The following is a 25620-nucleotide window of genomic DNA, read 5'->3' on the forward strand; positions in this document are numbered from 1 at the left end:
CCCAGAGAATCAGCCAGCGCCCGGGAAGGGGTGACAGCCAGGACCAAAACTGCCAAAGGCGAGAGAGGAGTTGGACTCGCCCCAGACTGGGATCCCAGGCCAAGGCCCCTTGTGACTGGTCTTATTCGCACGCCCCTCAGAACGCACCCGGAGGGCTGCGTGGAAAATCTACGCCCACAGCCAATGGGCCGGGTCTAGCTTAGCGGAACGGCAGAGGGAATCTACGGCGTCAGCTTTCACGCAGGGCTGCCTCATCCCCAGAGATTTTTAAGTCCCGGCTTGACCAAGCCCTGGCTGGGATGATGGAGTCGGGGTTGGTCCTGCTTTGGGCAGGGGGCTGGACTTGATGACTCCTGAGGTCTCTTCCGACCCTGGGATTCCATGAATCTGTGACAAGCCCTCTACATTTGCAAGCCCCAGGAAGGATGTGAGGCCACAGGACCCAAGAGGACATCCTGTCCAGCCCCCCAGCACATGGGCAGGGCCAAGTAAAGCTAGAACGGACCCATCATGCCATGCGCTAATCCTGCCCCAACCCAGAATCTGGGCCTGCCCCTCCATCTGTCCTCCAGCAAAGCTTCCAGGCTTGGGTGTTTTGCTGGGGATTAGCCTCTCTCACTGACACGTGCAAAAGGCTGAAAAACTGGGCCTCTGGATTTCAAGGCCTTTAAAGAAAAGAAAGGAAAAAAAAATCGGTCCTTTAAACAACAACAAAAAAACAACAACCCAAAAGACGACAAATGCAAACCAACCACAGAGCACACAGACCAGATGGGCTACCATTGCATTCAAATTCTCATTGCCTTCAATAGCAGCTGAATTAAGCTGCGGCTCCTAACAGATTAACACAAAGGACCCTGCCAAGACAATAACAGGGGAGAAAGTTGTGACGGCACGTTGGGGGTTCCCCGTCTCCAGTCCTTGAGCCACAGCCTCAGTTTGGGTGGGCACGCTTCATAGAACTGCTCCATCATGACCAGCTTGAGCAGCTCCTCTGCGGTCTGGGCTCCGACTCCAGACACCCACTTGCGGCAGTATTGCGCCAGGCGGGAGGCCAGGTCCACATAGGTCTCCCGTGGCCCTTTCTGTACCCCCCGGAACTTCTTCCTGTACATCTCGGGGGTCAGCCCGAACTTGTGCAGCAGGGCCTCCTTGACTCGGTTGTAATCCCCTGGCTGTAGGTCCTCCAGCTGACTGAGCACTCCGGCCGCCTCCTGGTTCAGTGCGGGGATGAGCTCCTGCAGCCAGTCAGCTGGGGGGACCTGTTGCAGCCCACAGGCCCTCTCAAAGGAGCTGAGGAACCCGTCTATGTCGCCCACGTCCTTCAATTGGGCCACCGTGAGCCTCTCCAAGCGCCTGGCATCCCCGGGACTCTGGGGCCCATCCACTCTTGGCGCAGCCGGGGCCCCGCAGGTTCTCCGCTCTGCCATGGCCAGCTCATGCTGTCGCTGCCTCTCTCGATCTTGGCGCTCCTTCTCTCGGTCCTGTACTTCCAATTCCTTCATCCGCAGCTGGATCTCCAGCCGCCGCAGCTCCGCTGGTCTGGCCCCTGCCCTAGATGGGCTACGGCTTGCAGGCCTCCCGGGAGACACTGTCTCATCTCTCCGGTGGGTTCCAGCGCTCCTCCCCCTCTCTGAGCCTGACACACTCTCAGGGGGGGTCTGGCTGCTTCCCCTGGGGACAAGATCCTGGCCCTGTGGCTGGTCATTCTCTTCCAGCTGGGTAATCAGCTGGGCCTTGGTTGCTTTCTGCACAGGCAAGCCCCTCTCTCTGCACAGCCCCACCAGCTCTGCCTTCAATAGTCGGGCGTAGGCCATCTGCCCGCTGGGCCCCTCGGTGCAGACTCACCAGTCTAGTGCTGCAGCGCCCCACGATTCCCAGGAACCGCTTCGCTCTGTCTCCAGCACGCCTGGCTCCAGGGCTCTTGCTTCTACTGCGCCTTGTCGCTTGCCGCTGGAAGCTCCATCCACGGGGTGCAGTGCATCCCACTTCTGACACCAGCCAGTGGAATTGAGGGTGGTTTATTGCTCCTCCAGCACAGCGCAGCACAGATGTAATCTGGTCACAGGAACTGGGCTAGGATGCCTCAGGCCCCCTTGAGATGGGGGAGACTGGGCCCCTAAACTCCAGCCCCTTCTCCTAGGCTCTCCTCCATGCCCTCCGACAGCCAGCAACCAACTCCCTAACTTCCAGCCCTGCCCCCCAGCCAAGCCAGCATTCCACCTTCTTTTGTTCCTCTCCATGGGGGGTGTCTGGCCACTGGTTTGCATAGTGACTCATCCTGTTTTGCTGGGTCGTGGTACCCACGGCAGCCAGTGGGGGTTCCCCCAGAGCCAGCAGCATAGAAACCAGCCAGGTACCCCCACTACGTCACAAAAATAACTTCAGTTTCTTACAGGCACTGTCCTATCACAACCCGGCCCCCCTTGGGAGGGGCGTTACAGCAGGGGGAAGAGTTGCGATTAATTTCTTACAGGTACTGTTGTAAGTGTGGGGTGGAGTGCGGGGGGCTCAGGGCAGAGGGTTGGGGGTGAGTGGGGGGGATTCAGGCCTCCCCTCCTACCCCCACAGCAGCAGGACGGAAGGTCAGTGTCAGCCCTTCCTGCAGCCAGATGGGGGACGGACCATGGGGTCAGGGCCAGGCTGCTGCATCCAGATGGGAGCTGGGCCCTGATGGAGGCCTTGTTGACCAGGCTGCTGTAGCCAGAGCTGGGTTTACCCTCATGCAAACGCTGTTCCTGTCTATGCCTAAAGCTGGTTTGGGTCGGTCCCATTAACTCACGGACAAGTTTACCGCCTAGGAGAGCTGCCGGCAGCCAGCCCAAAGCAGGGCTGAAAGAAAACCCTCTGGCCACCCCTCAATGCCAGGTATTATACAAACCCTCAGATGTGCATTCCCACCCCCCACACACACCCCACAGAGCAGGGGTAGGCAAGCATCCTGGCCCCGCCCCTTCCGCTTGAGGCCCAAAAATTGCCCTAGAGTCATGTGTTGTACAAGCCCTCGTACGTGCATTCACACACACACACACACACACACACACACACACACACACACACACACACACACCCCCTCTTGGGCTGTGTTTGCATCCACCCCCTTTCAATACTACATTTTGCTCATTTCCCTGGCTGGGGGCGAAGGGACGGGAAATCCCATCCCAGGGGGGCCACTCCTGGAAGGGGGGGGTGTGGGGCTAGAACATCCCCTCTCTCACCTTTGGCCAGTCTTGCGCTGGATTGGCTGCTCCTGAATAGGAGGCGGGTCGACCAAGCCAGCGTAAGAAGGAGCAGAAAGGGACAGGCTGGCGGGGGCAGGGTGGGAAGGGCGCTGGGGTGGAAGGCTGCCTGCAGTGGGGGCTGTGCGACCGGACACCTGTAATCAAGAGCAGAAAGCCCGGGAGTTACACACAGTGCAGTCAACCTGTGGAACTCCTTGCCGGAGGAGGTTGTGAAGGCGAGGACTAGAACAGGGTTTAAAAGAGAACTAGATAGATTCATAGGGGTTAGGTCCATCAATGACTATTCGCCAGGATGGGTGAGGAATGGTGTCCCCAGCCTCTGTGTGTCAGAGGGTGGAGGAGGATGGCAGGAGAGAGACGCTTGATCATTCCCTGTTCGATTCCCTCCCTCTGGGGCACCTGGTATTGGCCACTGTCGGCAGACAGGACGCTGGGCTGGATGGGCCTTTGGTCTGACCCAGTCTGGCCGGTCTTATGTTCTACAGCAGCCAGGAGAGAGGGGCCGCCCGGCTGCAGACAGAACGCTCCGGGGGGCTGGGGGCGGACGCAGCGGACAGCGAATCTCTGAGCTAGGGATCTAGGAGCAGGAGCACCAAGGCCCTGGTGGGAGCGAGCCGGCAGCTTTGCACAGGCTGTGCTCCAATGCCTGCCCGGCGGGCCCGGCGAGGGCGCCTGCTCACCGTGGGAGGGTACTGGTACACGGCGGCACGGGCGGGGTCAATCTCCACCATCGCCTGCACGTCGGCGTCTCTCGCGTTCACCACCCGGAGGTAGAGCTCCGCCTGGCCGGCCTGTGGGAGGAGCCAGAGGTCAGGTCCCCGGGGGGCGGGGCCAGGTCGTTCGGGGGAGGGTCAGATGTCCATCTTCGCTCTCGCCCGGGGCCTTCCCGTTCATTGCCCTGCGACCCCCGTCTGAGAACAGAAGTTATGGCCCGGCCCCCAGAGGGGGGCTGAACCCCGAGCCCGTCTGAACCCCGCCATTCCAGGACCCAAAGTCCAAGGGCTGCCCCCTCGGTAGCATTTGGGCTTTGGCCCCGGGCCCCAGCAAGTCTAAGCCGTCCCTGGCAACCCCATTACAATGGGGTCAGGCCCCACTTCGGGGACTTATCCTAACACCAGCGCTTGGCTTTTCCACACCTGCTGAGCCCAGGTACTGGAGGGATTTTGAGGAAGTTTTAAGCAAATAACTAAGCAGCCTGGAAGGACGAAGCGGGAACGGCCCAGCGACGGGGAAACCCGGCCTCGGCCCTGCTCACCTGAGGGATCCCGTTCAGCTGCTCCGGCGTGAGGCCAGGCTGCACCGGCAGCATCCGCACCGGAACCTTCCACCGCCCGCTGATCAGCTGGTGGTGCTGGTCGAAAAGGTGGATGGTGGCCCATCCCCAGGGGGCCAGGCGCTGGATCTCCAGCCCGTAGGTGTCGAAGCCCCCGGCAGCCTGCAGCTCCATCACCAGGGCCATGGAGGCTGAGGGCCGGACTCTGGAAGGCAGGGAGGAGGGAAGCTGAGTTACGGACAGAGGTGGCCTGCAGCCCCTCCGCAGCCTCCCTCGGCAGAGCCGCTGTCTGTGCGTGGCCGGGTGAGTGTGAAAGCAGGGACGCGGATGGGGCTTCTTCTTAGAGTGCTACACACAGTTACCAACCGGGTGGAAGGGCTTCTGGGTAACAGAAATCGACAGCCTCTCATAAGAACATGAGCACAGCCAGACGGGGTCAGACCAAAGGTCCATCTAGCCCAGGATCCTGTCTGCCGACCGTGGCCAATGCCAGGTGCCCCAGAGGGAGCGAACAGAACAGGAAATCATCAAGTGATCCCGCTCCTCTCGTCCATTTCTAGCCGCTGACAAACAGAGGCTGGGGACACCATTCCTACCCATCCTGGCTAGTAGCTATTGATGGACCTAACCTCCATGAATCTATCTAGCTCTTTTTTGAACCTTGTTAAAGCCCTGGCTTTCACCACATCCTCTGGCAAGGAGTTCCACAGGTTGACTGTGCGCTGAGTGAAGAAAAACGTCCTTTTGTTTGTTTTATACCTGCTGCCTATTCATTTAATTTGGTGACCCCCCAGTTCTTATGGGAACAAGTAAATAACTTTTCCTTATTCTCTTTCTCCACACCAGTCATGATTTTATAGACCTCTATCATATTCCCACTTAGGCTCCTTTTCCCCCCGCTCCCCCAAGATGAAAAGTCCCAGTCTTATTAATCTCTCTTCATATGGGGCCCGTTCCAAACCCCTCATCATTTTTGTTGCCCTTTTCTGAACCTTGCACGTCCACAACATCTCAGCTGGCTTCACACGTGGCCAGGGCTCTCGAACGGGGACTGAAAGTAGCCCCTGCCCCGGGCCAGCAGCTCTGCCCAGGATCGCTAACCTCGCCCATCAGCGTCCGGGGAAATGACAGGTGGGCACCCCTGCAGTAGCCCACCGTGCCATGCCATACAAAGGCACACGGGCTTCCTTGCAGCAGATGAAAGCACCGGGCCATCGCCCTGACGGTGACCAGCACCGGATGCCTCAAGGGAAGGGAACACAGTCGACCCCCAGCTGATTTTGCAATGCTGCCCATGAAGGGGAACGTTCTTTGGGCAGTTAAAGAGACAGGGCAGGAGGAACAGGGCTAGTTCATTGCACACACGGAGGAAGCAGGTGGCAGGAGTTTAACACGGCTCACCTCGGGACGGGCTGTTTGGCCGATAGGATCACGCTGTTGTCTCTTTTTCCATCTATTACATGCGGTGGGGAGCGGCCCATCTGGCAATAAGCGATGGGAAGAGGGGTTGGCTTGCCCATCTCTTGCCCGTTTCGGTACAGTCCAGCCACCAGGCAAACCTGGAAGAAGGCAGGGTCCAAGCCCAGCAGGAAGTCGTAGAATATCACAAAGCCGGCCCTGCGAGGGAGGGAGAGGAGGCAGAGAGATGGGCGAGGAGAAACAAGTATTTTGGATGGGGAAACTGAGGCACGGAGCAGGGCAGTGGCGTGGGGGAGGTGCCTCTTGCAGAGCCGGGGAATAAAGCCACATAGTCCGGTACCCAGCGTTCTGCTCTAACCACTAGGTCACACTGCTGAAGGCAGCTGTTAACTGCAGTGGAACATTCCTGGGTACGTGATGGAAGCTCCCAGTTGCCAGCAGCAGCCTTTCCAACGACCCTGCTGCACAGAGGAAGCTTTCTGACGCCCGGCTCCCCACAGCTGGGCCGAGGCCAGAGGGGGACAGCAGCAGCTGCAGTCTTCCAGCGCGGATTGCGAAGCGCCATGGGTGGGGAGACGGGGACCAGCTCTCTCGTGCCCTGCTGCCTTTCTCCTGCTGGAGCAGGCTGGTCAGCGTGGTTTTAACCCCCTCTCCCCCCCCCCCCGTGCAACTCGCGAGTGCCAGCTCCCACGGCGCCGGGTACAAAGCAGAGCGGGGGTTGCAAAGGATTATGGGACATCGGGGTGGCTGGCCAGATGCAAACAGCTGACAGTCGGGTCCCGGGAAGAAAAAGGCTCCACAACCGCAAGCCCCACCAGCCGCCCGGCAGCACCAACCCGGGGAAGCGGGGCTGCGGGGGCCTTCAGGCCAGGAGCAGGATGACAGGGCACCTACGCTGGGTCATACGGAGCAGGTCCCAGGGCGTCGGGAGGGTCCAGGAGGTGTCTGCCGAGAGCTGGGCTGTGAGGTCCCACTCGGTCCTGCAAGAGGCAGAAATAGCATAAGGAGCGTCCAGGCTGGCCCTGTGCAGGGAAAGAGCCGCACAGATCAGCCGTTCAGCCAAACGCCAGGCCGGGCCGAATCCACCTGCCGCCCACACAGCTCCAGCCCTGCCAGAGGCCGACTGAGGCTCAGAGATGGAAGACGGAGTAAGTACATGATCTAGTGCAGGGGTGGGCAAATACTGGCCCGGAGACCGGATCTGGTCTGCCAGGGACAGCCCCGCACCACCGTCTGAGTCAACAGCACGACACGGTTGCAAAAAAAAAGCAAATATGATTCTGGGCGGCATGAACAGGAGTGAGGTGAGCAAGACACGAGAAGTCGTTCTTCCGCTCTGTGCTCATTGGGCCTCAGCTGGAGTTCTGTGTCCAGTTCTGGGCACCACGTTTCAAGAAAGAGGTGGAGAAATTGGAGAGGGCCCAGTGAAGAGCAACAAAAATGATTCAAGGTTTAGAAAACATGAGCTATGAAAGGAAGACTGAAGGAATTGGGCTTGTTTAGTTTGGGAAAGAGAAGACTGAGAAGGGACATGATAGTGGTTTTCAGGTATCTAAAAGGGTGTCACAGGAAGGAGGGGGGGATGTTCTCCTTGGCCTCTGAGGATAGAACAAGACGCAATGGGCTTAAACTGCAGCAGGGGAGGTTTAGGTTGGACATTAGGAAAAACTTCCTGCCTGTCATGGTGGTTAAACACTGGAATAAATTGCCTAGGGGGGTTGTGGAATCCCCATCTCTGGAGATATTTAAGAGCAGGTTGGACAGACACCTGTCAGGGATGGTCTGGGTGCTTGGTCCTGCCGTGAGGGCGGGGGACTGGACTTGATCTCTCGAGGTCCCTTGCAGTCCTAGTGTTCTAGGATTCTATGATATTTACCTGCTCCTCCACAGGTACGGGGAATCCCAGCTCCCATTGACCGGGGATCGCCGTTCCCAGCCAATGGGAGCTGCGGTTGCCCGTACCTGCAGAGGGGCAGGTAAATACAGCGGCAGTGACCTTCTAGGGGCTAACCGCCACCATCTTATTGCCCGCCCCGGTCTAGTGGGACGGTTCCTTTGGGTGTTCTTGTAGATCAGTGTTTCCCGACTGGTGCTCCGTAGAACCCTGGGGTTCCACAAAGAGCCGGCACTCCCCTGCCCCGCCCCCTCTTAACGAGACAGAGCCGTGGCGGGAATCGTGGCAGCGGGGTTTTTGTTGTTGTTGTCACTTGACAAAACGTGGCAGGGTCTTTTTTTTTTTTTTTTTTTAAGACAACCTTAGGGGTTCCGCAGCCAAACAAAATTGGGAAACACTGTTGTATATTCTCCAGGTTAATTTTTCAGTGAGGTTGTCCCGCCTTCCCATCGCCCGGTCCCACAGAGCCCAGTCGAGGGCCACGTTGAGAAAGCGCCTCTGCACTGCAGCTGGTTTCTGTCTCTGATGGCGCCCTCGAGGCCCCGACTCAGCAAAGCTCTGCGTGTGAGCCGGCAGAGGGACCGACTCACCGTTACGTTCACGAGTCAGGGCTGACGAGGTCACAAAACGAGGAGGGGGGTGGCATCGGGTTCCCAGCCCACGGTACACTTGCCAAGCAATCGACTCGGGGTTATGACTCAATGCTTTTTGTAACCCCCGCCAGCCCTGCTGGCGCGTTGACCATGGAAACGAAACTGGACAGACACCTGGGGGGTCGGCTGCAAGCATCCGCCGGGGCGCTGAACCCAGGGTCACCCGCAAGTTCTTGCTAGGGATTCTGGTCCGTGAGCAGGACTGTAATGACAGCTACCTCTAGGGGGCACTCCAAGCACCATGGGAATTATTAGCATCTGCTAGGGGCTGGGCACCAGGAGGTGGTGGGGTGCAGGTTTTTCGGGAAGCCAAGCATGTAGTGGATACAACTCAGGAGCCAGTCCCATGAGCTTTCCTCCAGCCAGGAACTGGACCAGCAGGAGGGGACCAGATCTTGGGCTATTTCAGCCCCCTAAGTGGCTCGCTGAGGCATTAAAAAAAATCAGCTACCAATAGACGAGCGGGTGGGCCCCACCTCCCATCCCCAGGGTAAGGGTCCTCACCATGAAGGGGAGCTCATGCTGCGTTGGTAGAGGTGGTGGCAGCGGTGGGGCCACAGGCGGCGGGAGCACGGGGGGCGACCTCCTGCCAGCCCAGCGTGCCTGCATCCTCTCCGTGTCACGTCTCAGCCTCCCGATCTCGGCGTGCAGCTGCGCGGTCTCCAGGGCGTGCTCCCGCTGCTGCTCCTCCAGCTCTTTGTCCAGAGGGCCTGAGGGAAGGCAGCCAGGAAGCAGGGGGGAAGCGTGTTGCCAAGCGGCTCCCCACTCTGAACACAGGGGGACACGTGCAACGAGGCAGGGATCCCGCTTGTGCAGCCGCGAGTGAAAAATTCAAACGCCGCTCAGCTGATCAGAGAACCCACAGCGAGGTTTTGTGTTTCCATTGGTGGTGCACATCTGCGCATGCCTTGGTGCACACAAAATTTATTCTGCACATGTATAGAAAAATATTAGAGGGACCATTGACTGCCGCCCAGGAGGACACACACCGAGCTGGGCACAAGGGGCAGAGCTACCAGCTTAGGAGAGCAACCGAAGACTCATCGGTTGATAGCCACCTCCACCGAGTCGGCAGCAACTCTCCAGCCGGCCTTTCATGTCCTCGGACCACAGGGACGGGGGCGACAGGGAAAGGGACACACTCACGCAGGCACAGGGACTCCCACCCGCGCTGGGCACCGACCCTGCTCCAGATCCTGCAACCTCCGTTCACGGTCACAGCCGTGAGCTGCCCATAAGCTGGTGCACCGCCATGGCCTGAGGGGTGAGGGCAGGAGGCAGGGCCTGGCTGGACGGATCGGTGCACAGCTCCTGGTGCAACCGGTATCACTTCCCCAGTCACCTGGGCCTTCAGCTCCCGTGACAGGGCGGCTGTTCTCGGACGAGCTCTTGGCTGTTTCATGAGACAGCGAACTAGCAAATGCGTGAGCAACACGAGAGCTGTGGGCAATATTTGCCACTGCTGGTTTAATGACCCCCCATGGGTCATGGGCAGGGTTTCCCGTACGCGGTGCGCTTGTGCGGCCACTCAGGAGAGAGTCCAATGTAGCCCAGCTGACTGGCAGAGCGCCCCCAGCTCGGTTGTGTTTTTGTTAGTGGTGCACATTCGCACACGCCTTGGTGCACATACAAAAATTATTCTGCACATGGCTGGAAGCGATTAGAGGGAACATTGGTTCTGGGCAAGGACTGGCCCTGGGACCGTCAGCACAAGCCTCCACCACAAGAGAGGAGGGCGTGACACCAATAACCGGCCGCTGTCGTAGGTTCTCCTCTCCGTGGTGCACTAACAGCAGCAAAGCACCAACCCGGGCGCCACACAAGGAGCGTAGCAGCCGTGACCCAAGCACCCCCACTCATCTGGGGGATGAATCCTGGGGCCCTGGCGGGGGGGGGGTTGGGGTCATTTTCAGAAGCGATGGCCGAGGCTCTTTACACATCTACCCGCAGCCAGCGAGCACGGGGGACAGGCCACACTGTGCCAAGCGTTGGCGGGTGCCAAGGGCTGGCTAACAGCCTGGGGGCAAGGGCAGCACATTTCCAGGACGCTCTGGGATCGTCTGGCCCACGGTGCAGACAAGGATGATGGGGGGCGAGTGCTGCATCCTCGCAAAGGTACCCACGCCCCACGGCACCGCACCACAGCTAGCCCCGCTCGTGCTGTGCGAGACCCCTCCGTGCCGCTTGCTGGGGAGAGGGCTGGACACGCCCCACCTACCGTCGTACGCCCTCCTCCGATCCCGCTGCATCTTCAGCACCAAGAGCTCGTCCGCCAGCCGCTGGTTCTCCAGCTCCACGGCCAGCAGCTCCGCATCCAGGCCCCGGGGAGCCGCGCTGGCCGCCTGGTGCCCTGCAGGCACAGCAAGAGGGAAGGGCTGTGCCGAGGGCAGGGAGGCAACGTTGGGGCAGATCGGAACCCAGACCCGAGTCCTGGCTTCCTGGTGCATGCTGGGTAGGACGCGGCGGCTCTGCGGTGGCTGCCTGGCCGCTGCTCAGGGGCGTAGCGATGGCAACGCTGTGCCTATCCCCAGGCTCCCAGACGCCAGGAACAACCCCCCACCCCTGCCCCAACGGGTCCCGGTGGGAGGAACTTACTTTTCTTCCGCTCCTGCCGCCCGGCCGCCCCCTCCAGCGCCAAGGCCTCCACCTGCAGGTCGTACAGCTGGGCCAGAATAGCAGGGTCCCTGCCTCCGCCCTGCACGTAGGCCAGGTGCAGGGCTCTGAGGGGAAGCAGCCGCGTCAGGCTCCAGGCAGCGTGTCTGAGGGAGCCTCTCCCAGCCGGGGACGCTAAGGGGGACGCACGCTCCGCCCCGGCCTGCCCCTCCGAAGGTGCCGTGTACCCCGGCCCGGCCCTAACCTGCGAAGGCGTCTGGGAAGCAGCGTTCGGACACAAACAGAACCTCCCCCCACGCCGGGCGGGCGGGCAGACAGACATCCCCACAGGGGGCAGGCAGACAGACAGATGCCTCCAGAGGCAGACAGACAGACAGACGCATCCCCACCGCGGACATACAAACAGGCAGACACACAGAGAGAGCAGACCCGGGTCCCCCTGGGCCAAGACACAACAGAAGCAGACGCCCCCCCCCCCCCCCCCGCAATAGACAGACAGAGAGAGGTGGGGACAGACAGAAATTAGAGGGACAGCGCACGCAGAGACTTAACCCCTTAGCTGCTGGGTTCCAGTGGCCAGCCTGGTGCGCAGTGCGGGGGGGGGACGACAGACACATGTTGTGCTTTTATCTTGCCCCACCTGCCTCCCTCCCCCCGGGCCCAACCCAATCCCAGAGGAGGCCTGTTAAGAGGGAGACGCTCAGGGCCGACCCGGCCTGGCCCCAGAGGCTGGGCTAGATGGGACCCAGGCCAGCTCCATCTCTTCGTCCCCAGAGCGGCTCCATTTAACGGCCCCGGGGACTCCCCGCTTGCAGAAGTGCCGTCGCCCTTGGCCCCCCGCCTCAGTGGGGCCCCTGGAAACCGGGCTTGCACGCACCTTATTTCCAAGGAGAGGGGCCCGGTGAGCAGTGGGAACGGGATGTGGCGGGAGGAGACCTTCCCGCTGCCTTTCGCCGCGGCCCCGGCTGCGTGGGTGCGGCTGCCTGGCTCCAGCCTGCTTCTGAAAACACAGCCCATCAGAGCCGGGAGTGAGCGCTATATGGACGGCGGCTCTCCCCCCGGCCTCTCCTCCCGCCCCGGGTCTTCACCTCCTCAGTCAGTCAGGCCCAGGGCAGGAGCTGCCCAGAGGCAGGAACCGCTGGGAGCCCGCAGGGTGAGGAGAGAGGAAACCAGACACCTCCCTCCCCGTGTGTATCATCATTAGTGGTGATCTTGTGTGACCCACACCCCCAGTGTGGTTCGCTGCCCCACACAGTGGCACTCGGACCACTCACAGCCAGAGAGAAGAACTAGGGAGCTCTACGGCCGCGCAGAGCCAGCTGGCTTTATAGCTCATGCTGGAGCAGCTCCTCCACTGAACTCCAGAGGTCGCAGGTTCAGATCTGCCTGGGGGGGGTTACACTGTCCCTTCCCCCACCTTTCCGACCGCAGGCACCGGGCCGTCTCCTCCACAGCTCCCTCTCTGAGTCCCAGCGCCATGCTGCCCCCACACAAGGCCGAGGGGGGGCGGCTTGCTGGGTCCTCACCTCCTGTCTGCAGCCTGCATGAGCCCAATCTGGTGTCTCAGCGCATCCAGCGCCAGCTGGTTCTTCCCCTCCTGGACCTTCAGCTCCAGCAGCAGCTGCTCGACGTGCGAGACGGAAGAGTGGCGGGCGGCGAGCTCGGACAGGCGCTGGCGGATTTCTGCGGGACACACAGAAATAGCCCCCAGCAGGATTCCCCGTCCTTGCCAAGCTGCATCATGCACACAGACCGTCCGCCCTGCCTGGATCTGCCTCTCGCCCAGCCCAGGGCACCAAAGAAGGGTCTAGGAGCTGCTGGAGACCCAGCGGTGGGGCGTGCCCCTAACCCTTCAGGGGTTCTTCCATCCATTTAGCAGCCTCCCTCTCCCCTCCGCAAGCCATGCGCAGCCCACGTACAGCGTCATGTCTGCATTCGCCTGCCGCCCGGGGGGCTCCAGACTGGCTGCCCCGGGGGATCGAGTGCAAAGGGGAGAGAAGGCGGCACAGGGACCACGTTCACCCTCCCATTCTCCTACCCTCTCGCTGCTGCTGCAGATGCAGGTTCCTGGCCTGGATATCAGCCATCTGGTGCTGGTGCGCCTTCGCCATCTCCTGCAGCCGCTCCCGGTACTCCTGCCGGTGGGGAACCCGACGGCCAGCGGCCTCCTGCAGGATGAGCAAAGCTCAGAAGAGAAGGCGGCACCACATCACGGGAGCAAATCCGGGCAACCTCCTTGTCAGGATGGAGCAGCCCCGGGGGGCTGAGAGCAGCCCCAAGCTCAGAGCACCCTGCATCGGCTCTGCCAGGGAGGGGCAACAGACGTGCTGTCTGCCCCGTGCACGTGCAGCCGGCCGGGAGCCTGGTTCGAGTCCAGCTGGGACTTTTCAGTTTAGAGAAGAGGAGACTACGGGGGGATATGACCGAGGTCTATAAAATCAGGAGTGGTGTGGAGAAAGTGAACAAGTTAGTTATTTGTTCCCGTAACACAAGAACTAGGAGTCACCCAACGAAATTAATAGGTAGCGGGTTTATAACAAACCAAAGGAAGTTTTTCTTCACACAATGCACAGTCAACCTGCGGAACTCCTTGCCAGAGGATATTGTGAAAGACCAGGACTTTAACAGGGTTCAGTAAAGAACTAGATACATTAATGGAGGATAGATCCATCAGTGACTATTAGCCAGGCTGGGTAGAAATGGTGTCCCTAGCCTGTTTGTCAGAAGTTGGGAATAGGCGACAGGAGAGGGAATCTCTTGATGATTCCCTATTCTGTTCACTCCTTCAGGGGTCATCTGGCATTGGTCCCTGTTGGCAGACAGGACTCTGAGTTAGAGGGATCTTTGGTCTGACCTAGCTGGGCCGTTCTTATTTAAAAGGAGGAAGCTGGGAGCAAGCCAGGGGGCCTCCAGCTAATGGGGCAGGATGGGAGGCTCTGGGGCAGCCATAGCTTCTCACAACCGCAGCTGTTCTTAAAGCTGAAAGCCTGCCCCTGGTCACACCCTCCTGCCTTGGCCCCGCCCCCCGAGAGAAGGGCCGGGGGGTCTACGAACCCAATTCATGCGGCTTCAGGTTTGCGAGCCGCCTCTGCTGGCCGCAGGGACCCGAAGCCTTCGCTGAGCACCCCTGGCGTTCCGACCTCTTCTGCGTGGGCTCCACTCGCCTCCCATTCCCTGCGCATTTCCCAAGTCTCACAGTCGCCAACCACTGGGTTTTACCTCTGGCTTTACGGGGCGGCACGTAGGGACCGAGTCCTCCAGAGACAGCCTCAGTTTGTGGAACTGGGAAAAGAGAAGTGATCGCGTCCTGAGGGACTCCCCTTCTTTTGTATCAGCACAGCACGTAGGCTAGGAAAGGTACCCAGAGGTAGCTCAGGGTCGCTGATGCGTTACCCCCCTTCAAAGGCGCCGGTGACAGAAGAAACTCCGCTAAACTGAAGATCCCGCAGAGATACAACACGCACAGACACCCACCCCTCCCCGTGGTCTCATGTCCCCAGAAACGTCATGGGGATTGTACTAGCTTTTCAAATCATCTGGGATTTTTCTGGATTTTTCTGCAGTTTTCTGGAACTGCAACATAAATTAGCCCAGAACTTGGGGTAACCCCTATGGGAGGGAAATGTAGTAACCGGCCCTGGAACTGAGAGGGAGGAGTCGGTTCCAGGAGGGAAGAGTTTGGAGAGAGCACGAGGCTGTTAGTCTGTGTGCACATGGCTGGAATACACTCGCTGCAGCTCCTCTGCAAACAGCGCTCTGAATACAGAGCCATTTAGCTTTACACACATGGAGTCCGTTCATGAAACTGCCCCGCTCCCAGTATGTGAACCACAAAGGGTCACTCCCCCATCTCGGGGGCACATGGTGTGTGTAACCCGCACACCTAGGCTATGTCTACACTGGCGCGATCTTGCGCCAGAAATATGCAAATGAGACTAAGCATGGAATATTGCTGAGCCTCATTTGCATATCTAATGAGCTGCCATTTTTGCGGAAGAGGCTCTTGCGCCAGAAGGAGCGTGTACACAGCCCCTTCTTGCGCAAGAAAACCCCTCTTGCGCAATGCCGCTATTCCTGAAAATAATCAGCGTCGCAGCATTGCACAAGAGGGGTTTTCTTGCGCAAGAAGGGGCAGTGTAGACGCTCCTTCTAGCGCAAGAGCCTCTTCTGCAAAAACGGTGGCTTATTAGATATGCAAACGAGGCTCGGCAATATTCCACACTTAGCCTCATTTGCATATTTCTGGTTCAAGATCGCGTCAGTGTAGACATAGCCCTAGGCTGTGTCTACACTGGGCCACTTATTCTGGAAAAGCAGCCACTTTTCCGGAATAAGCTGCGGGCTGTCTACACTGGCCGCTTGCTTTTCCGGAAAAGCAATGATGATCTAATGTAAAATCGTCATTGTTTTTCCGGAAAAACTATGCTGCTCCCGTTCGGGCAAAAGTCCTTTTCCAGAAAAACTGTTCCGGAAAAGGGCCAGTGTAGACAGCACAGATTTCTTTTCCTCAAAAAAGCCCCGATCGTGAAAATGGCGATCGGGGCTTTTTTGCGGAAAAGCGCGTCTACATTGGCACGGACACTTTTCTGGAAAAAACTGTTCCGTTTTAAGCATTTCCGGAAAAGGGTGCCAGTGCAGACGTAGCCCTAGTGTGGTTCACTGTCCCATGCAGTGGTACTTAGACCACAGCAACAGCTACAAACAAGAGACCTCTACAGCACGGGCTGGGAGCCAGCTAGCTTTTATCTCAAAGGGTAGACACTAAGCTCCAAAGGTCCCAGGTTCAAATCCGCCCAGTGACGGTTACACATACAAAGCAACAACAGTGACTCCTGGTGTGTGCAAGAGGGGAGGATGCTTTTCCCGCAAAGCCCTGCTATTCTACAGATGCGGAAGGGGATGAAGAGGATGCTCCAGAAGCGTCCGTATCCCATCCCCCGACTTTCTCCAGGCCCATGACACCCAGCTCTAGCTGGGGTGCAGGGAGGCGCAGCGGCTGGGCCAGTGCAGGGGGAAGGCCCAATGTAAAGGAGCAGAGAGCTCTACGTTCCAGCAGAACAGGCACCTCCTCGGTCAGCTTCCTCAAGGCCTGGCTGTCGGAGGCGCCGTTCCCGACAGAGCCCCCAAGCAGGTTCCTCTCGCGCTCGCTCAGGCTGTCCGGCGGCTGCTGTCCCAGACGGGCTCGCCTCACCCACGGGTCGCTCAGCTGCCGCCGCTGGAAAACAAACCGGCACGGGTAAGGGACAAACACATGCACCCGTTAACGGGGGGGTGGAGGAGGGCTACCTCGGCTGGAGCAGCGGGCCTCAGACCTCGACCCAGGGCCGACCCGCTGGGCATACCACCAAGACTCAGATTCATGCCACTGCCATGGATTCTCACCGACACGCTGCTTGTATGCCACTCCCCGGTGCCACCCGGCTGCAGCCCACGCACCAGGGGTGAGCGTCTGGCCCCAGAAGTCAGTGAAGAGTTTTGCCACTGACTTCACTAGGCCCAGGATTTCAGCCATGGAGACATGCACCACAGCCTGAAACTGCTGCCCGCGGCCACTTGGGAAATCTCCGGCTTCGTTTCCACGTGGCCAACTGCGTGTTAGGATGATTAAAGGTCTAGAAAACCTATGAGGGACGACTGAAAGAACTGGGCTTGGTTAGTTTGGAAGAGAGAAGACTGAGGGGACATGGGAGCCGTTTTCAAGTATCTAAAAGGGTGTGTCAGGGAGGAAGAAAACTTGTTCTCCGTGGCCTCTGAGGACTGGACAAGAAGCAAGGGGCTTAAATTGCAACTATCGAGGTTGAGGTTGGACATTAGGAAAAACTCCCTGCCTGTCAGGGTGGTTTAACACTGGAATAAATTGCTCAGGGAGGCTGTGGAATCTCCCATCCCTGGAGATATTTAAGAGCAGGTTGGACAGACGCCTGTCAGGGATGATCCGGACGGTGCCTGGTTCTGCTGTGAGGGCAGGGGACTGGATTCGATGATTTCTTGAGATCCCTTCCAGTTCTAGGATTCTATGATCCCTGTCTCCCCTTTCAGGGCTTGCTGCTTTAGTCCACAGTGGGTGCAAAATATCTACATTTGAATTCCTGTCCCCTTCCCCGATCTCCCAGAAATGCAACACACCCAGTAATCCCCTTCTCCAATATCTATACGCCCCCAGCGGCCCTCCAGGACAAGGGACGGCCACTTGGACTCCCGTGTTGTGACGCAGCGAGCTGCAGGAAGTGGAAGCTGTACGCCCCATGCTCTCACGACAGTTCCCTACGGGCTGGCAGGGATGAAGTGCTGGGAAGCCTGTTGATCGAGCTCAGCCATGCTCAACAACAATATTTGAGCATCTCCCAAACCCTCTATGGACATTCATCAATTCTCAGTGCCCCACAGTGAGGCAGGCAACTGCAATTATCTGTGCCTTACGGGTGGGGAAACTGAGGCACGGAGCCATTGAGTGCGTCAACAAGTTCACAGGGCCAGTCAGTGTCAGAGCCAGGGTTAGAATTTCAGAAGCAGCCGATTCCTGTAGCGAAGGGTGCCACTATAAACCCCCACGAGACAGATCTAGAGGAGTGCATGGCTCCCAGGCTAACACTCAGACCGCTAGACCCTGCTATCTCTCTAACAGCCCTTCTCAGGCTGTGGGGCTGTGACCAGCATTTACCTGGGGGTGGGGGGGATGGTAACTCTACACCTTGTTTAGGGACTTTTATTGTGCCCACCCAGCAAGGTACCTGAACACCCACTTGTTTTAAGATCAGTGAGAAACATCTTTTGCAGACCATCTGAGAGCTCTGATGGGCTCTAGTCTCGGTGCTGACTGCCCTGCGTGGACATTATAGCTCCCATAGGGCACACTCTGCCATGAAAGCAGTGTCTGGAGAGGAGTGCTGAATTTGAGCAGCATGTACTATTTGGCCACCCCAGAGGTGGCTGCATTTTCACAGGGCACTTGGAGATGGCAAGCCTGGTCAAAAGAGACGGCTGGGAGGGGGCAGGGCTGGATTACCCACTTGTTTGATTGCACGCTGCCATCTCCTAGCAACTCAGCACACAAGCCTGGTGCAACAATCGGGTTCCACTGGGGAGCGAGCGGCCCTTCCCAAGGCTGGCTCACATCAGGTTCGCACCCACTGCCGAGCTGAGCACGCGGATCTAGCGACGCAGCTTCTCTCTCTTCCCTACCCCAACAGGGGGCCTGCCAGGGCTCCCTGCTGGGGAATGCACCATCCCCGCTGCTGCAGAGGGGGGACACTGAGGGGATGGAAGGAAACCCATTCCCAGAGGTCCCAAGCTGGGTGCAGTCCCCCTATTGTGCTCACACAGTGAGACAGCCCGATTACACTAAGAATATAAGAGCAGCCATAGGGTCCATCTAGCTCAGTCTCTGGTCTTCCAACATTTGTCATGATTTTATAGATCTCGATCATTTCCTCCCTTAGTCGTCTCTCTTCCAAGCTGAAAAGCCTCAGTCTTATTCATCTTTCTTTATATGAAGGCCATTCAATATCCCTAACCGTTTCTGTTGCCCTTCTCGGAACCGTTTTCAATTCCAATATATCTTTTTTGACATGGGACAACAACAGCCGCACACAGGGACTCAAGCTGTGGGCGTATCATGGATTGAGATAGAGGCAATATGATCGTCTCGGTCTTATTACCCATCTCTTTCTTAACGACTCCCAACATTGTGTTTGCTCGTGACTGCCGCTGCATAAAAACCAATGCTCCAGAATTGTGGGAACTAAAACAAGATGGAAAAATTACCTGAAAAGACTGAGTTTGTGCCCTTTTTAAATTCACTGTGGTCTATCTCAAAGATTTGGGCTTTTGTTCCTTAATGTAGGCATTTGATCCCCTTCCAGAAGAGCGTGCTTTTTCCTGCTTGTTTTGTACATCAGAATTTCAGGTCTCTTCTCACCTGGAAAACTCAATGTACATTTGAGAAAGCTGCTGGGGGATGTTAAATATCGAGCAATTGACTAATCGAATAGTCGATGCAAAATGCATCGACTATTCGAGTAGTCAATAGGGCACCTCTGCCTTTGAAGTGTAAGGCTGTTGCTACACTTCAAAGGCGAAAGTGCTGTGTAGAGCCCTGGGTCAGCTGGGGACTCCCCTGTTGATCCCTGGGCTCCACCGTGGGGAGCCCAACGTCAAGCTCCCCATGGCATTTCAAAGCGGCAGTGCCCCATGGAGCCTGGGGTCAGCGGGGGACTCCTCAGCTGATCCTGGGCTCCTTGCAGCACTGCTGCTTGGGGACACCTGGGCTGCACACGGTGTTTCAAAGCGGTAGCGCCGTAGGGAGCCCGGGTTCTGGCTCCAGGCTCTGCACTGCACTGCCGATTGAAACACCCCTTCCTCTTCCCACACCCCGTGCTGCCTCTTTCTGATAGAGGCAGCAAGTGGGGGGGAGCGACTCGTCGTTCACATCCCCAGTTTAGGGCCGCACGAGTTGTGAACAAGGAGAACTTGCCAGAAGGCGAGTGGGTTTTAGCCGGCTTGTTTCAAGCTCTTTGGATTCGTTGGAGCCTATTTAACTCAAGTCCCTCTGCCAAGGATGCAGTCTAGGGCCGAGAGTTCCCACGCCAAAGGGGAACAAGCCCCCTGGAAAGAAACGCACCAGGCCGTAAGCGAAGTAGCCCAGCCCAGGTAGGTGCACCAGGCTGAAGAAAGGGACTGCGGGAACCTTCCCTCTTTTCATGTATGGAGCCTGCTCCGGTTCCCCCTGGCGTCAGTGGAGAGACGTTTCCCACGCTGCATGCTGGGAAAACGGCCTCCCTGCAGTCTCCTCATGGCACCTCTTTGCCATATTTCTGGCGTCCCGTGGGGAGTCAAGCAGCGGCACCGCTGGGAGGACAAGCCATGGTTCACCTGGCAGCTGTTAGAGTCCACCCCACAAGTGCTGCCTGGTTAGCTGCACACCCCTCTAGCCCTGCCCGCCCCGCAGGGAAGGCCTTTGATTACCGTGCGCTCTGGAGTCTCTGCGTTCCTGGGCCCCGTCCCCCCGTGCCGGCCCGGCTGCTCCTGGCGTCTGGCATTGGGCCCTCGGGTGTCTCCTGCTGCCTGACCGCCGATGCAGAACTTCTCCATGTGTTTGTCCAGCAGGTGCTTGGAGCGGAAGCCCATGTCGCAGCTGGGGCAGCGGAAACCCCCCACGTCTGACATGCTGCGTGGGAACCGGGGCCCCGACGTGCCTGGTTTTCCTACGGGGGCTTCCCCCCTGTGCTGCTGGGCACAGCTGCTCCAAAAACCTAACCCAGGAGCAGAGACACAGCAACTCGCTAACCATCCTCCTAATTCCCCCACCAGCTCCAACTGGGACCCGCGTTTTACGGAGGGGGAAACAGAGGCACAGAGAACCAAAGGGCACCGGGGAGCTGGCAAGCCTGGCTCCTAGCCCCAAGCCACCCGACAGGAGGCACCAGGCTGCAAAGGGAGCCCCCAAGGAGCCGGAACAGAACTAGAGTGACCAGGGACACGCCCCGGTTTGGGGGGCGGGGAGAGACTGAGCTTCCCTCTCCTCAGTTAGTCTCCAGCCTCCGCCAAGTTGCTCCATTTCTGGGCTTTGCCCCCTCCCCCGGTGGCTCCTGATCCTGCTCCCCCATTGCCTGCAGGGGAGAAGGGAGTTGGGGTGACAGCCCCATCGCCCGTTTGGTCTCGCTGCATCAGGGCAGGGAACCAGCCCGTTCTAGCCCTGGCGCAGGGCACAGCGGCCTGGCAAAGCCGCCTCCCCAGCTCCCGGCAGACGGCAAGCCCGGGACTGACCTGTTCTGTCGCCCAGCCGGTTTCCACCGTCCCACGCAGCCCTGGAGCTCTGGCTTGGGGGCTGAGCTGCAGTTGCTAGGCTGGGCACTGGGGGAGAAGCCGGCCCAGCAAGGCAAAGGTAGAGCGCGGAGGAGCCAGGCCTGTTAGCAACCGGAGGATCTGTGGCCTGTTTGTGTTTGGCCAGGTGGCCGTTGGCAACAGAGTCGCTGGCGTGGAGGAAGAGGTCGCTAGCCTACAAGGAAGAGGAGCTGGTTGGACAGAGCAATGCACCCCACTAAGCCATCTTCTAAGGCAGGGGCGGGGAACCTCTGTTGGACCGAGGGCCGCTGACCCACGGAAAAAAAATCAGTCGGGGCCACACACGAGTGAGAAGCACGAAGGACTGAGAAGCAGAAAGACCCTCCCCCCATGCCGCTATACACCAGAACCTTGGGGGGCCCAGCCTAGTAGGAGTGTGTGCTCCAGCCCCACGGGGAAGGGTGGGGGGTCTGGAGCACCAACACAGGCTCCCCAATGCTGGTGGGGGAGCCCCGAGCCTTGGGGGCCAGATCCAGCCAAGCCGGGGCCACATCTGCTTCCCCACCGAGATTTAAGGACGCTCCAGCCACGGGATCTTGCTTGAAGAGCAGAGATCCTGCCGCTGCTTTGTAAGTGAAACCCTGACACGCCCAGACAAAACATCCCCGCACATTGACCAGCCCCCATTTCTCGTGATGAAAACGCGACTTGCCCATCCTGACAACAAACTTGCCCAGCCCAGGGACGAACAAACTTGCAAAGCTGCCGTAAGGGCAAAGACGCTTCGGGAACAAAATCCCCAAATAGCAACGTCCTGGCTTCTTAAGTCCAGCGTCATGACTGGCTCCGGCAGACAGACCCCTAGACTCTCAGCGAAGGAGCGCAGTGAGGCACCATGTCTGCCTGTAGGCGCCCCCGTAGCTCGGAAGCAGCTGGCTCTCTGCATACGGCACGAGGAGAGCCAAGGTGCTGATTGTATTTGTGAGAAGCACAAAGTTCCCAGGGCCGTTGTGTGCAGCAGCAGGCCTCTCGCCTTGCAGCCGCACCCAGCCACGCATATCACATTCGGTTGGGCAGCAGCCCCGGACAAAGCCCTGTTTACTATTTCAGCTTGACCCTGGTCTCAGCTTTACCAGGGGAGGATCGAGTTAAGGGATCACTTCAGCCCTTGAGCCGCAGGGGGAGGGGGAAGTGCAGAACAGAGCAACACAAAATGGGCTGCTGGCAATGAGGATGCGCCAAGGTACAAACGCCTTCGTGGAGCAGGAATGGCCTAAGATCCCTTTACACGTTGGCTGGGGAACGTACCTGAGAGCTACAGGAATCCAGCCCACTCTTTACAACAGGGGCGGGGAACCTTTTTTGGGTCGGGGGTCTCTGCCCCACAAAAATCAGTTGGGGGGCCGCACACAAGTAAGAAGTGGAATAAAACCCCTCACTGTGGCCCCCGCCTGAGAAAGACACTTCCCACATTCCCCTCACACACCAGAGCTAAGGGGGGCCTAGCCTAGCAGACTTTGTGTGCTCCAGACCTGTGGGGGGCCACGGAGGGAGCTGGAGCACCAGTGCAGGCTCCCCAATTCTGGGGGGAGCCCTGAGCCTCAGGGGCCAGATCCAGGCAAGCTGAGGGCCCCCAGGCCTGAGGTTCCCCACCCCGATATACAACCCTCCCCCCATGTTTCCGACCTGCTGCTCCCACTCCTGTAGATGTCCAGTGTCATTTTTCATTGCTGGATCCAAACACCTCAGCACAAGTTGGAGGGCTTGAAGAGAACAGTCTAAACACCGTGTGGCAAAACCCCGGCCGTGCCCTGTAGGGCCTGGGTTTCTCCAAGGCTCGCTGGGACCCTCCATGCAGCCTCTTGTCTTTTCTAGAGGCCAGTCACAGCTTACGGAGCCAGCCTCATCAAAGGGTCAAGCTGGGGACCCCTCTAATCTCGGCCTCCCTTTCCAGGATCAGACTTTCTAGTGGAGTGGGGAAGATTAGAGGGAAACCAGGGTTCCTCACTACCAGCTCCTAGGCCAGGGACAAAGTAGTGGCAGCTGACAAGGTTTCCCTTTAGCCTTTTCCCTGGGCCACTCTCCTCCTACCTTCTCACCGGCAGTACCTGACCAAATCTCACCTCCTCCAGCACAAACACAGGTCTCCTCTCAGCTCTTCATTCTTCTCCCTTCCTATCCCCTACCTAAGGGGAAACTTCTCCAAGTAACCCAGCAGGTCTTAACTGGCTGCAGGTGCCTGATTAGCCTGCTGCTTCCCGCAGGCTCTTCATTGGCCTCAGGTGCCTGCTTGCCTCGATTACACAGCAACAGTCTCTGGGCAGTTGATTGAGGAAACAGAAAAGCATTCACCCGGCTCCCAGGACGTCTGTCCTCCACCCAACTACTGTAGGCAGCTGCCCTGGGTCTGTCAACAGGGAAAAGCGCCTGGCCTTGCTGCTCTACTTCTGTCCCTCCCTAAAAGTAACTGCTATTGGTAACAAATCTATTCAGTGCCCTGCAATGCCTCTGGAGCAGGCTACTTCAGTCTATAAAGTCTGAGATCAGTACTAGGCGCTCTGCAGAACGGTGAGCCTTTGACTCAATCAGAAGGGGACTTGTTTAGCCTGCAAACCTGCCCGGCTGGATGGAGTTGATTTGAAATCAGCTCACTCATTCCTCTGCAATGCTCCAAGTATCCCATCTTATTCGGTTCAGACTCTAAGCTCTGAGATCATCTTTAGGGCCCACACCTTTCCTTGGAACAAAATGGTTATTCACCTAAGAAGCCAATGGCACCAGTGAAAATCCCAGCAGTCTTTTCTCTAGTGGTTGGAATTCTTACTAACCTGCTACCCTTGTAGCCCCTGGCAAGCATAGAGCCTGGGGTCTGGTTAAGAAGCTTCTTCCAGTGCTCATCCCCCTCTCCCCAAGCCTCAATGTTACTAAGGCTAGAATGTCCATTATTCTACTTAGCCAGCTATTTTCTAGCTCCCCCTCACCTCTCACCCTCTACAGATAGAATAGAGATAGAGATGGAGCCCTGTTAGTCTAGCTGACAAAAAACAGGACTAACAAGTTGGTTTATTAGGTGATGAGCTTTCGTGGGCCAGACCCCTTCCCTATTTTCTTCCACAATGTGATCTGAGGAAGTGGGTCTGGCCCACAAAAGCTAATCACCTAATAAACCATCTTGTTAGTCCTGTTTTTTGTTTCCTCTACAAATACTACTGGCCCTGCACTAAGCTATTGTGTAACCACCCCCAGCTGGATTTGAACTTGGGACCTGGGGACCTTAGTGTAGGAGCCTCCGTAACTTGAGCTATAAAGCCAGCTGGCTCTCAGCTGAGGCTGTAGCACCCACTTGTTCATATCCCTTGCTATCCATGGTCTGAGTGCCCCTCCACAGGACAGTAACGCACACTAGGGCTACGTCTACACTGGCATGATTTTGCGGAAGAGTTCTTGTGCAAAAACTCTTCCAGAAGAGAGCGTCTACACTGGCACGTGCTTTTGCACAAGAGCATCCATGCCAGCGTAGACACTCTTGTGCAAGAAAAGCTCTGATGGCCATTTTAACCATAGGGCTTTCTTGCACAAGAAATTCATGTTGACTGTCTACACTGGCCTCTTGCGCAAGAGGGCTCATTCCTGAGTGGGAGCATCATAGCACAAGCAGCCCTGATTTCACACATTAGAACGTCCATGTTCTTACGCAAGAACTCAGGGCCAGTGTAGACAGGCAGCCACTTTTGCGCAAGATCGCGCCAATGGAGACACAGCCAAGGTGTGGGGGTTACAATTGCAATATTTTTCCTTCATGGTGCAGCATTGATGGAAATTATTCAGGATGTCAGAGGAGCAGCTGTTGTGAGTGGGTAAAATGAAGTCAGTAAAAAACAGACCAGCAGCTATTCCTTACTGTACCCTCTTTCCAAGGCCTTGTCTACAGGATGGAATTACACCAGCTTAAATTGATTTAAAACACATTTTGTTACATCACTGCAAACGTGTTGCTGCTTAGCATAAAGCAGTTTCCTTATAGACTTAACTAAGCCTGCTGTAAATCCAAATAAGACCCGCCCCCATCTGTCACATCAGTTTAACAAAGTGGGATACAAAAATTTCTATTAAAAAAAGTTTTACCTGTGGGACAAGAATGAGGAGATTACATCACTGTGTCCCACCTGCCTTCTCCTCTCCTCCCGCCCCCAGCTTGAGCCCGACCTGGCTGCTTCCCCTCGCCACCTGGAATTGCTATTTTAAACCAGTCTCCGACACCCCTTTCTCCACCCCACATGGCCTTCAGTGCCAAGAAACGCGGCACAGTAGCCAGCAGAGCCCACATGGCAGCCGAGATAGCGCCTGTCCCTGAGCACTGGCCCCTGAGCTAGGAGCGGGACTCCCAGCTGGGCTTATGTGCATTTACCGCAGCTTCCAGAGCACCCCGAGCTGCCTGGGGGAGCTGCCACACTGACCTGTTTGCTCCTTCCCTTTGGCTCCCTGGACTAGCAGTCGGCCCTGGACTCTACAGGCAGACCTAGGGCCGTGAGTGGTGCGGTGCGGGGCGGGGGGGGGGGGAGATCAGACTGTGGCTCCTGCGCTGCTGCTTTGCCCACCTCAGCAGGTTGCAATGCCCTGGAGCCATCACATGCACACAGCACTACCTGCACCTTGCTGTGCCAGGCAGGCACCCCTCTGTTTCACTGGCCCCCAGGGTAGCGCAGGCCTGAGGCCTAGCTAACAGACAAAACAAGGCTAACA

At 57.9% G+C, this 25620-nt stretch overlaps 1 protein-coding gene across 1 annotated transcript; it reads right to left on the bottom strand.

The window, feature by feature from the left end:
• Positions 1 to 117: 117 nt before the first annotated feature.
• Positions 118 to 23927, bottom strand: CCDC17 (coiled-coil domain containing 17). The gene is made up of 17 exons (XM_075935881.1): positions 23001 to 23927; positions 20860 to 21091; positions 20059 to 20345; positions 16160 to 16309; positions 14314 to 14376; positions 13133 to 13262; positions 12621 to 12777; positions 11972 to 12094; positions 11077 to 11201; positions 10700 to 10831; positions 8986 to 9191; positions 6829 to 6914; positions 5917 to 6132; positions 4498 to 4720; positions 3923 to 4033; positions 3219 to 3376; positions 118 to 665 (listed from the first exon to the last, which is right to left on the bottom strand). The coding sequence occupies exons 3-17, from the start codon at positions 20257 to 20259 to the stop codon at positions 659 to 661; spliced, it is 2088 nt and encodes a 695-aa protein (XP_075791996.1). The 5' UTR covers positions 20260 to 20345; positions 20860 to 21091; positions 23001 to 23927; the 3' UTR covers positions 118 to 658.
• Positions 23928 to 25620: the final 1693 nt, after the last annotated feature.

The sequence above is a fragment of the Pelodiscus sinensis genome, chromosome 9 (assembly GCF_049634645.1).
Source record: "Pelodiscus sinensis isolate JC-2024 chromosome 9, ASM4963464v1, whole genome shotgun sequence".
NCBI classification, from domain to species: domain Eukaryota; kingdom Metazoa; phylum Chordata; order Testudines; family Trionychidae; genus Pelodiscus; species Pelodiscus sinensis.

Coding starts and splice junctions, on each gene's coding strand:
- CCDC17 (XM_075935881.1), bottom strand. CDS start 20,259: ATGTCAGACGTGGGGGGTTTCCGCTGCCCCAGCTGCGACATGGGCTTC. Junction 12,778..13,132: donor TCTGCAGCAGCAGCGAGAGG/GTAGGAGAATGG, acceptor TGTGTCCCGCAG/AAATCCGCCAGCGCCTGTCC. Junction 6,915..8,985: donor AGCATGAGCTCCCCTTCATG/GTGAGGACCCTT, acceptor TGCCTCTTGCAG/GACCGAGTGGGACCTCACAG.